Below are 13,387 nucleotides of genomic sequence, written 5' to 3'. Positions count from 1 at the left end.
CAATATGGCCTATCTTCGAAATTAAACTATGTTTGATGAAAATATTAAGATGTACAAAATTTGAACCCAACCCAAGACTTGCTACAATGTGGTTTAAAGCTAAATTTTTCGACAGAAGTCTTATCTGCGCCCATGATGCACCGAAGACAAGAATGAACGAAACTATATTTTACGAGTGCTCTCATGCCCACAACATGCAATTATTCTAGGCTAATTTGATGCCAAAATTTGTAAAGAGAATATCTTTGGCCCGATTGTCGGGAAATTCAGTTTCCACAATGAAACATCCCACAATGGAATGATAGACTTCGCACCGACAAAAAACATGGTATTTAGTAGAACCAGATTTAAGCATCTCGTCATTCATAAGGGCACCTGGCGCCAAATTACTTTGGCGTTGAACATCAATGTCGTCCTCGTACTAAGAGCAGTGGGTTATAATATGACATCCAGCCGGTTAGTTAAACGTATCTAGTTACAACGATGCTTCGATGGACTAAACACGTGGAAGACGAGATTATAAAACGCGATATTCCAAATTGGGTAAAAGCGTAAAATTTAGAGGATTGGAAATAATAATCGAGGATTTTTTAAATAACATTTTTCATATACCCTCACAGCAATAATCGTGGATTTTTGAAATAATATTTTTCATGGACCCTTACATCAGTAATCGCGGATTTTTTAAATAATATTTTTCATGGACCCTTACAGCAATAATAGTGGATTTTTTAAATAATATTTTTCTGGACCCACACACAACAACACACAACAATTTTGGATTTAAATAATATTTTTCATGAACCCTTTCAACAATAATTGCGGATTTTTTAAACAATATTTTTCATGGACCCTCACAGCAATAAATGTGGATTTCTTAAATAATATTTTTCATGGACCCTTACAGCAATAAAAGTGGATTTTTTTAAATAATATTTTTCATGGACCCTCAAAGCAATAATCGTGAATTTTTAAACAATATTTTTCATGGACCCTCACAGAAATAAATGTGGATTTTTTAAATAATATTTTTCATGGACCCTCACAGCAATAAACGTGGATTTTTTAAATAACATTTTTCATGGACCCTCACAGCAATAAATGTGAATTTTTTAAATAATATTTTTCATGTGGGTTTTTTAAATAACATTTTTCATGGACCCTCACAGCAATAAACGTGGATTTTTTTAAATAATATTTTTCATGGACCCTCACAGCAATAAATGTGGATTTTTTAAATAACATTTTTCATGGACCCTCACAGCAATAAATGTGAATTTTTTTAAATAATATTTTTCATGTGGATTTTTTAAATAACATTTTTCATGGACCCTCACAGCAATAATTGTGGATTTTTTACATAATATCTTTAATAGGCCCTCACAGCAATAATCGTGGATTCTTTAAATAATATTTTTCATGGACAATCTCGTGGATTTTTTAAATAATAATTTTCATGGACCCTCACAGCAATGGGTCGATTCCAGGATCAAGTTTGCATTAGGCCCATAGTAAGATAATAAGTTTATGGAAACCTAAGCATTCTTTACAAAGTCCACAAAGATTATTTGATGTTGTTTAAACATGAAGACTGATTTGTATAATAAATCATAATAATCACACCTTTGATGAATGCCGATGAATAACAAATTAATAATCTATTATCATCGTAAATTGATGTTCAGACAAGCGATTAACATGAAATAGTTTTATTATCTAATCAAGCATTTACTAGAAATGTTTAAAAACAGTTAACAACACCACTACCAAGGATCAAACTTCAACAAGTCTATTGGTTAATTAACAGTGTTATTTGCCGTGTTAACATGCCCTCTTTTACACATCATCAAAATCAATGATGATAGATAACAATTTAATGTAATAAATAAAACTAATCAAACTAAGTTACGATGATAAGCAAACATCCTCCCCATTGCCACTGACCCATCCAACCACCAACAATTGCACCGGGTAATAAAATGTTCCATAATTACAGGGTTCCATTGAAGTGGTTATATTGAGCTATTTTTGCCTTTTTCAGCGAATGCATCGTGTCTGTCACACATTGTGTGTAATAGGTTGAAATTTCTATGAACTATCTATGGTCTGTCTGCCTATCTAACGTTTAATTGCTATCGTAAATTAATCCTCAGGTGAAAACCACCAACAAACAAATAAAAACGCAAACACTCAAACACTCCACGCCAACTGACGTATGAATTTGCATTGTTTACCGTCATTTCTTGTCATGAGAAAAATGCAAGATGTCCCCGAAAAAAACTCCCTCCGAGGATTGATTGTGAAAAAAAACATAAAGCAATTTAAGGCTTCTAAGCGTAACACAATTGTTTTTCGCTTATTGTCCGTCCACAGATAAGGCACAAACTGCGTTAGGGGCCAAAGATGAAGTGACGCCAATGTGATGGCGTAATTATTTTTCGGGTAAATTCCCCATATCTTGATGTTATTCACTAGTTTACATGTTGCGGTACTCAATGTTATGGCTCTTCAGAGTCTGGCATATTCAGTGTCTTATCAGAGTTTTTGCAATATACATACATACTCGTATGTAGATATTTATGATAAATATTATTATGTTTGTGTTCAAAAATCAATTACATTACAGTTTGTTTGTCCAAAAATACAAAAATGCATAGCACATAAATACAAATTGTTTATTTCATTAAATTTAGCAAAGTTTTAAATGAAAGAAGCAAATGCTAGTGTCGGCACGGGGCCGATCATATGAACATATTTTTCACAAAACAAAATTTCATTCTATGAAAAACACTAAAGAAAACTTAATCGTTGGAAGAAGTATAGATATATAGTATGGACTTGCCTCTGAAAAAAACTGTGCTGTCGTAATGCGGGCAGCGAATACAAGTTGTTTCGGGGTCGAGGTATTTATGGCTCGACTCCGACTCCACACCAGTTTTTTTCACGACTCCGGTGGACTCGACGGTGCCCGGTCTCTATTTTTCTTTTCAAAATAGTCGGGCTTAACCCTATAGTCGTTGCTTTAATATTTTATTAAAACAACTTTTATTTATTAGTGGGAAAAAATAGACAATGTTTACCAAGGGATAAGGTAGGGAAGACTATAGTTTCGGATTTCGCCACAGATCCTAATGAGTTCCCTTGTTTGCAAACAAGTAAAAAAGTGTCAGTCGGCTTTGCCGACAGATATATACCCTCAGCCAATGTGATGCGAAACTTTCACCTCCGGACAGATCGAATGTATTTAAGGTCTCTTCAGAATTTTGTGGCCCTTTTTGGACATTTGAACTTGCCGACAAAAATGTGGATTAGGAATTAACTGCACTAAGACACAAATGTTGAACTTTTGTAGGGCAGGTACCCTTAGGGAGGACCGATATGGGCCTTTTTGGAAGTTAAACTAAATGCTGATAAAATATTAGGAGATCCAAATTTGGACCAAATTGATTGCCCCATTCAAGTGATATCGTCCTAGCATTTTAGTGACATTTTTTAAATATTGGGGAGAAGTACAGAAAGTTGTGGACCGGTATTGCCCATGAAACTAAGTTTGAATATAATATGACGAAGACCAAATGTTAAACCAAATCGGTTAAACAGTTCGAGAGTTACCGTGCTCTCCGATCGCCACATATGGTGACATAGGGGTTTTTACACCTTTCGGGCTGTTTTCCCAAAAAATATGGACTTGCCCCTGAAAAACTTTTACCGTCGTAATGGAGGTAGCGTATGCAAATCGCTTCAAAAAAATCAAAGTGATTCGAGAGCAGGTTTTAAAGTGAGCTTATCCAAAATTTTGTGTGAGAGGTACCAGAAGGAGTAGACAAATATAGTCCATATTCGAACCTGATCTATATCTGGTAGATATATTAGGATGTGCAAAGTATAGATTATATCGGTCACTGCCTTCAAGAGTTATCGTGCGCAAAATTTTCCCGTACATCTTTGAAGTTTTGTGGGAGAGGTACCTGAAGGAGTGGATCGATATAACCCATCTTCGAATTTAAACTATGTTTTGATTAAATATTACGAAGGCCAAATTTTGGACCGAATCGACAGATCCGTTCGAGAGTTATCTTGCGCTCCAACCACTACACAAGGTGTCATAGGGGCTTTTTGCACCCTTCCGGCCATTTTCTCAGGAAGTATGGACTTGCCCCTGATGAAACTTGTACCGTGTATCAAAGCGATTCGAGAGCAGGTCCTAAACTGAACTTATCCGAAATTTTGTGTGGGAGGTACACGAAGGAGTGGGCCGATTGAGCCCATATTGGTACCTCATCTAAGTCTGGTAGAAATTTCACGATGTGCAAAGTATGGACCAAATCGGTTATTCCCTCATGCCCAAAACTTTTCCGAACATTTTGGAACTTTTGTGGGGGAGGTACCGGAAGGAGTGGACCGATATAGCTCATCTTCGAACTGAAACTAAGTTTGGAAAAAATATTACGAAAGCCAAAATTTTAACCGAATCGGTTTATCCGTTCGAGAGTTATCGTGCGCACCAGCCAGCCAGACAGACGGACATTGCTAAATCAACTCCAAATTGTCTGAAACACATTTCGTCCAAACATACTTGGGGTCTAAACCCATTATTTCGATGAGGCACATTTTGCCCGTATGAAAGTGTATATGGGCAAAACTGCCAATTATTTCATATTCCATTTCCAAAAAAATGATTTTTTTCTTTTCGCGCTACATTAACGATTTTTGGTACATAGGTTAAGAAAAAATTCCCCAGTACAAATCCGATCGCGAGCAAATTTTTGGTTGTTGCGGACAAATGTTATCGCGGTTTTACTTCTGCTTTTAAGAAAAAATTATTATAAAAACGCTAATTATTTTATTGAGCACAATTGTCACTAAAAAGTTATCACGAAGTGACGTCATTAAGTAGATTGCATAATATTTGTAAAATGTTTCTCAGCATTCGCGGAATTTACAAAAAATTGACAAAATTTTAAATGTAATCCGAATTTTTTGAAAATGTAGGTCCTTTTACCCGTCAAAAATTACAAAAAAAGTAACAGTTTTAAATAAAGACTTCACGGGGAATCAAATGAGACCAAACTTATAATTATCGGGATAGTAGTTAGGATATTATAGCCAAAATAAGCACATATTTGTGTTACAAAAAACTAATTTTGGTTTGGAATAATGGTTTTCACATGCATTCTAGAGTCGAAAATATTGGAAAAATTCTATAGGAGTACTTCTTTTATTTTTCATGAAACTCCCAAGGAAATGGGCGGATTTTGCTTTATCTACATTCACATAGTAAGTTTCCCATTGAGGAAAGTTATCGGGTTGTTGAAATAAATCATTAGACTTCTTAAACGGAAATAGAATTCAAATAAACCGCTTTAACTTATATGCATTATTAAAATATGTGTAAATCGCGTAATTATCAAAATCGTTTTGTCCGCATGTGATTTTCATGTACAGCAAGACCACATCTTTTAATTTGTATATATTTTTCGAAATATAATTTGGAAGCTAAGATGTAGCATCGGGTGCATCTTAGCATTAAAAAACCTATAAAACATCGCTAATTTGCGCAAAGTTCATACAATTTCGTTCCGCATCCGGTTTTAGTGTCACCATGAAAATCTGCATCGATATATACCTATTTCAAGGCAATCAGTCAAGAACCGTGGATGTAGCATCACACACTATTTTTGGGATAAAATGAATGTAGTTCCCTTATCAGTGAAGTTTTTAAATCTCTGTTTCCGCAAAAAGGAAGATGCTGCACTAGTTTTTTCATAGTAGTGCAAGCGGCCGACAGAATACGCGATAAAATGCGCGATATTTTCAAAAACAATATTAGGTGATTTTCCTACCTTGGAATTCCTCCTATTTCGCGTTTTAGTAGATGGATTTTAACGAATAATGATTTATTAGATCCGCAACGTAAAAATCCAAAATTTGCAATCATGCACGAGTAAATCGAATGCCAATTGTACAAATTAGACCCGAAATATATGATTTTTAGAAATTTGTTCGCACAAAATTTTCGTATTTGGATACAGATTTCTCTGAAGCTGTGTAGGCTACATTCACGGCACATATATCAAATAAATCAGAATCGTGAGTTCTTCATTCCTATAAATGATTTTTTGAAAAACCTGTTTGCGGAACGAAATTATAAGAAAATTTCAAAAAACACTTAAAATCTGGCTTCAAAATGTCAGCATCATTTAATGGTAGACGCAGATCAAATTTTGAGAAGTTATACACTAGTGAGATGATCCTTATTTAGTTGCCTTCTACTTTTACTTTAACGGGAAAATCGTGAAAAGTGTTGTTTAATCACAAATCGAGAGAAAACAAAAGAAGACACGTTGGCTTCAACCCATTTTTACCCATTTTTTAACATAAATATATCCACAGCTTCCACGCAAATCAACTTTGAAGGCCAATATTTTTTGCCAAGTCTAAAAACATTTCATTTTATCCAAAAGCATGTAAATTGTACAATATACAACCGCTAGTCGCGAGTTATAAACGGGTAAACCTTGGCTTCAACGATGTTAAATTTTCAATAATATTGCCCATATACCCTCGTAAGCATAAATGCTGAGGGTATAAACATCGGATGCACCGTTCTATGGAGGCTGTATAAAACGTTGACCTGTACCGATAAATTTCTGGAGGAAAGTTTCGTAATTCCAGCGAAGACTAAATACCAAATTTCAGTTACTCCAGTTGAATAATGTGGCTAAAACTTTCAAAATACCGAAAATTGGGAGGGACCATTCTATGGGGGCTATATAAAAACAATACCACAAAATTTCAGGTGGAAAGTTTTATACCACCAACGAAGACTAAATATTAAATTTCATCCGTTTCGATGGGATATTGATGTCACAAATACCGAAAATCGGGAAGTACGCTTCTATGGGGGCTATGTGAAGACATGAACTTATACTATTAATTCTCTTCTGCAATATTTTATACACCCATGGAAGTTTAAATACTAAATTTCAGTCATATCGGTGGTATATTGAGGCCACAACTTTCAAAATACCGAAAATCGGGAGTTACCGTCCTATGGGGGCTATCTGAGGACGTCGACCTATACCAAATATCAGCTAATTGGGTGGGGAATTGAGGCTACAACCTTTAAAATACAGAAAATCGAGAGGTACTGTTCTATGGGGGCTATATGAAGGCGTGGTCCTAAACCGACAAATATATAGTGGAAAGTTTTATACCTCCAACGAAGACTAACTACCAAATATAAGTCATTTCGATGGGATATTGAGCACACAACCTTAAAAATACCGAACATCGTGAGGTACCGTTTTATGGACCTATGAAAAGTTTTATACCCTCAACGAAGATTAAATACCAACTTGCAGCCATTTCGGTGTTATAATGAGGCTAAAAGCGTCAATATACCGACAATTGGGATGTACTGTTCTATGTGGAGTACACCAAAACTGGCACATATACCGAAAAATTTCTGAGGGAAATTTTTGTAGCCCAGAAAAAGACTTAGTACCAAATTTCAACCACTTCTGTGGAATAATGAGGCTAAAACCTTCAAAATACCGAAAATCAGGCGGTACCGTTCTATGGGGGCTACATGAAGACGTTGACATATACTGACCAATTTCAGGTAGAAAGTTTTATACCCTCAACAAAGACTAAGTACCAAATTTCAAGAATATATATAGTGACATGTGTTATATAATAATTGTTCCACAAACATCCCAGGCGGGACAGGGGAGACTTCTCTCATATCAATGAGTGCACCCCGATTCATATTAGCTCAGTGATATGGGACCTACTGTTTATCGCCGAGTCCGAACGGCGTGTCGAAGACACCACTTGTAGAGAAGTTTTACATGGCTGAAATACTTAGCAAATGTCCCCAACACTACTGATGGGTATTTTGCCACCGTTGAAAAGTGTTTGATGTTGACTGGCCGGGGAATAGAACCCACGACCTTAAGCGTGCAAGGCGGGTGTGCATCAGAGGTCCGCAAAATGCCACTCGCTTTTAATGCATATTCGCGATTTCGTGCTTTTTTCATTGCTTGCTATTGCCATCTCTGTTTAATGCTATTGCTTGATTTGCCTTTACTTTCATGAGTGTGTGCCAATTGCACACACACAACACACTACAAGAGCTCGTTGCCTTTTTTTTGCACGCTGCCTTCGAAAAAGCACGTTGCATTACAAAAAGCAGTAGATATTTCTAGTCAAATTGACATGCTAATAAACCAGGCCTACTCAGACACATACAAACACATTTTGTAATTGTGTTGGTTTTGAAATACACAAATTTCAATTTACCTTTGTCTCTCTGTATACTGTGAGAAATATCGTAACAGTTTTTTTTTATTTTATATTTCAAAATATAGAGTAGAATAATTATTTTATTTTGACCAAATGTGACTGTTGATGTTATAATTTGTTGCAAATCAAGTTCGTGACAAACCAAAGTGCGTTGACAAACCAAACACTCTAATTTGCCGTAAAAATTTTAGGCAAATAAAAATTCATATTCAGTATCTTCATTCATTTTTTCAGTGTACGCATATAAATTCATAGACAAATTCGAAAAGTCCCAATTTACATTAGGCGAGTTTACTTGCGGCAATTGTCAGTTTGATGGAGAGAGAGTTGAGGTATATGGTAACCCTTTGCCTCTCAATACCCTCTCTCACCCACAAACTGACAATTGCCGCAAGTAAACTCGCCTAATGTAAATTGGGACAAACAGAACCTTCCTCATTGAATGTTCAATAGAGACTGATTTTTAATTTTGAAAATATTCAAAACAAAAACAAAAGCTCTCTTTTTAAATTGTGTGTGTGAGAAAATTGACACACACCGACAGCTCAGGTGCGCACCTTGAGCAGGCCTGTAATAAACATAAAAAATTAATGTTGAGACAATAAAAACAATTACTAGTTTAGTTTATCCTATTATTAAAGAAACTCAAAGATAAAGCGAAATTTGGCAAATGTATTCATTTATTCAAACAGAAGATGGTACGATACTGTGTGGTGGTATGCAGTATTGTGCATACTGCATTTGCGAATTGTGTGAATACAAATGTAAAAGCAAGCAAGCATGCACTAAAGCAGTAAATCATTTTTTGGGGTGAATCTGCTTTTTGCACATTCATATTTTTTATATGCAAGGCACTGCACTATTCGCTTTTGGGAAAAGGCAATAGAGTGTGCCTTTTATATGCATTTTGCGGACCTCTGGTGTGCATACCATTGCACCACGGTGGTACACATGTGTTAACATCATGCAATTGTGCTCAAATTTTGGTATTCTTAAAATCTAACAAAACTAAACAATTAAGGAGGTGCCACCTAAAAAAATCCGAGATCGATTTTTGCCCCTTGAGTTAAACGAGATTTTGAAATCGTTGCGTTTTTTTTGACAGAAAACGTATATTTTTATTTATTGTTGTGTTATTAGGACGAAGGTCATTATTTATGAAAGTTTTTAATTAATTGAATTAATAGAGCTAACATGACATAAGGAGTTTTGTATTGAACAGCATGCGTGACATTTGAACTTGCCGAACATAATCCATTATGGAAGTGAATCTTATGTTGGGAGTCATTTCATTTCGATAGATATCGCGCCCACAAGTCATTTCAGTGGGTCTTCGTATATCTTTTGGACCAGGAAACATGGACTTGTCCACGAAAAACATAATATCGCTTTAAACCACTGCCGACCAAGAAGAGGGCAAACAAAATTCTGAGTATTGGTATCTTTTGACAGTGTGTTAGTAAGGTTGTATGCACGCATGCTGCAAAACAAACACAAATCAAAACATTTACTCTCTTTTTTGTGCTCCTTCATTCCCTTCGGGTCGTATTTGTGAATTGCCGAAAAACTTCGTAATTTCAACAATACCAACGAACGGCATTGCTTGAACAGGACCACAACGAACAGCATTGGTATACATTTCCGAAAGATCTTCGAACAGATCCTATGCACTTAGGCAAAAATGTTGAACTTTTTTGCGGGAGGTAACCTAAGGAGAGGACCGATATGTGCCATTTTAGAAATTAAGATAAATTTGGATAAAATATTAAAAGATCCAATGTCGGGCCAATTCGAACTGAAACTATGTTTGGACTAAATATGAAGAAGGCCAAATTTTGGACCAAACCGGTTAATCAGTTCGAGAGTTATCGTGCTCTCCAGCCCCCACATATGATGTCATAGGGTTTTTTTACACCATTCGGGCAGTTTTCTCCAGAAGTATGGACTTGCCCACAAACAAACTTTCACCGTCGTAATCGAGGCAGCGAATGCAAGTTGCTTCAACAAAAATCAAAGTGATTCGAGAGAATGTCTTAAAGTGAACTTATCCGAAATTTTGTGTGGGAGGTACCCGAAGGAGTGCACAAATATAGTCCATATTCGAACCTGATCTATATCCGGTAGATATATTAGGATGTGTAAAGTATGGACCAAATCGGTCACCCCCTTCTAGAATGATTGTGCGCACAATTTGTGCAAACATTTTTGATCTTTTGTGTGGAGGTACCTGAAGGAGTGAACCGATACGGCTTATCTTCGAACATAAACTAAGTTTGAACAAAATATTATGAAGGCCAAATTTTGGACCGATCCGCAGGTCCGTTCGAGATTTATATTGCGCTCCAACCACTACACACTGTGTCATAGGAAGTATGGACTTGCCCCTGATGAAACTTGAACCGTCTTATGGCGGGCAGTGAATACAAGTAGTTGCAACAAAAATCAAAGCGATTCGAGAGGTGGTCCTAAACTGAAATTTTGGGTGGGAGGTACCAGAAGGAGTGGGCCGATTGAGTTCATATTGGAACCTCATCTAAGTCTGGTAGAAATTTCAATATGTGTAAAGTATGGACCAAATCCGTTACTCCCTTCAAGAGTTATAGTGCGCACAAATTTTCCCAACATTTTCGAACTTTTGTGGGGGAGATACCAGAAGGAGTGGACCGATATAACCTGTCTTCGAACTTAAACTAAGTTTGGGCAAAATATTATGAAAGCCAAATTTTGGACTGAATCGGTTAATCCGTTCGAGAGTTATCGTGCGCTCCAGCCAGCCAGACAGACAGACGGACGGACATTGCTAAATCAACTCCAAATTGTCTGAAACACATTTCCTCCAAACATACTTGGGGTCTAAAAACCATTATTTCGATGAGGCACATTTTGCCTAAAGGCTGAGGGTATAAAAATTGAATTCTAGCAAAGTCCCTACGATCGTTTCGCTGGTGGTTTAATTCAGCTCATCAGACATATCAGATGTGAATAGCTAGGAGACAAAGGCTGATTTTGATATATTCTATTTGTACAAACATTATTACAAATTTGCAGATATGAAGTATTTTTTGAAGCCTTTTTCTTATCAAGTCAATCAGTGTCGTGTCTAGAATAATTTCTTCTCAATAGATACAGATGTACAAATGGATGGGGGTTTTCCTTCATGAATTGTAATGCCTTCCATTTCGAAAGTTTGATATGATAGATTGACAGTGGCTTAGAACGCTAAGACCTCAACAACATTGTCGGTTTTTAAACAATCGATCGAAGAAGGACTAGATCTTTATGTTCTAAATAAGCCAACAAAAATACAATACCGTCGGTTAAATAGTTTATATTTTCCAAAAAAAAAAAAATCAGACACTCTATTAGGATATGCTCTTTCAGAAGAAAACAAAATCTACCAAAAAAGTTTGGTAGTTTTCTTGGAAAAATTATTGAAAAATGGCTTTACAAGTGGGGGACACCCCTTAAAATCGTTATAATATATTTAACCGAAATATATCTCACTTTTGTTTTTGTTTTAAATTTTAAAACGACAAGATTTTAAAGTGATTTGTAGTAAAAAGATTTGATTTCGGGACAGTTAGAGAAGACTACACTTTCGGATTTCGATAAAAATTGTCATCACTTTTCCTTTTTTTTACAGAAAAAATGCTTCCGCAATTACCTGTATGTAGAAACATTTTATTCACACAATTAACAAATTATTTTCATTCGAACAATTTTCACATGTAAGGGTCCATGTGGACCGTATTTTTTCTACAGTTTTTTCTTAAAGTTTTATAATATATACTATATATTCTTAAACATTATACAAAATTGTTTTACTTATTTAATTAATTTTTATTAATTCCACATTAAAACCGTTGTCTAATTTGGTGCAACAATTGATTTGGAACATAAACTGTAGTTTATATAACGGAACACTTTTCAATTACCTTTAGCAGCTGTAAATGTTAGCAGAAAAAACAATAGAACACAATACAAAGTTTTAAATGCCATAATGTTTTAATTTGTCGAAACAATTTTGTTAATAAATGTTTTATTTCTTTTTACACAAACTTTTTGTACTATTATTTTACTTTTTTGATGTGAAAAATATTATTTTATATAACAAATAACTTGTTGATATCTTCGATTGTTGCCGTTTTGCGTGCAAACCTTATTTCCGTTAGAGTTTGAAGCACAATTTAAACTGTCGACCCTAACACAGTTTACACGGAGTTTTTATACCAAAAGTCATGGTAACAACGGAAGACTTTCAGGCTGAAGACCTGAACACAATAACAATCACATGCTACCTTTGAGATGCACACATACAGACAATTCACTCACACGCAGTGTTGTAAAAAAGGATTGTTAGATAATGGCTATGTTCATGTATCTATCTCTCTACTGTAAATACATTGAAAAGAAATGTAAGAAAAGATAACAGCGAAAGTATCAACGAACAGTGTTTTGAAACGTTGAACACAATATGTACTATGTTGCTAATTGCAGGGATGTAATCTGGGAGCGCCCTTAGTTCAAAATCGAACTAATTCAATTGAACTATGTATTCATTGAAAAGAATGTATGAACAAGGCCAATGTTTTGAACCTCCTTGTCGGAGTAACATACTTAGTATAGCTCGTAATTCATACTGTACAATTTGTTGGCATTATTATGTTATTGTCAGGCATATTACATATATAACACATTCACTTGTCAATAGCAATACATATGTAACCATATATTTAAACACTGTTAAACGAAGTGATAAATCTGATAACAAGAACATCGTCACTGTTTAACATGACCACTTCGGCTGTTAGTGTACGACGCAGAAATGGCTTAAATCATTCATTGGCTAATGTATGACAGGGAATTTGATAAACACAACCACAAACAAATAGAACTTAGTTGTACCATAACATCCAAATCCGTATCTAAAACGTCTATTTGTAGAGAATGCATTTTGACATGTGGCCACACGATAATGAACAACATTCGTACAACAAATTGGCGAGACTTAACACTACCACACTAAAAACAAATACCACACAAAATAGCCAACAACAGGTTGCTGTTGTTGCTAAAATAC

General features: G+C 35.4%; 1 protein-coding gene across 1 annotated transcript in view; it reads right to left on the bottom strand.

The window, feature by feature from the left end:
• The window catches only part of CCHa1 (neuropeptide CCHamide 1), a 46,005-nt gene extending 33,501 nt beyond the window's left edge, over positions 1–12,504 (bottom strand). The window contains exon 1 of the mRNA XM_073960604.1: positions 12,243–12,504. Coding sequence (XP_073816705.1) covers positions 12,243–12,306 — 64 coding nt within the window. The 5' untranslated portion in view covers positions 12,307–12,504. The remainder of the gene's footprint in view (positions 1–12,242) is intronic.
• Positions 12,505–13,387: the final 883 nt, after the last annotated feature.

The sequence above is a fragment of the Musca autumnalis genome, unplaced genomic scaffold (genome assembly GCF_047663935.1).
Source record: "Musca autumnalis isolate F117 unplaced genomic scaffold, ASM4766393v1 scaffold_1, whole genome shotgun sequence".
NCBI lineage: Eukaryota > Metazoa > Arthropoda > Insecta > Diptera > Muscidae > Musca > Musca autumnalis.
Note: the sequence above shows the minus strand (reverse complement) of the source record. Positions and strands in the feature narration are given on the sequence as shown.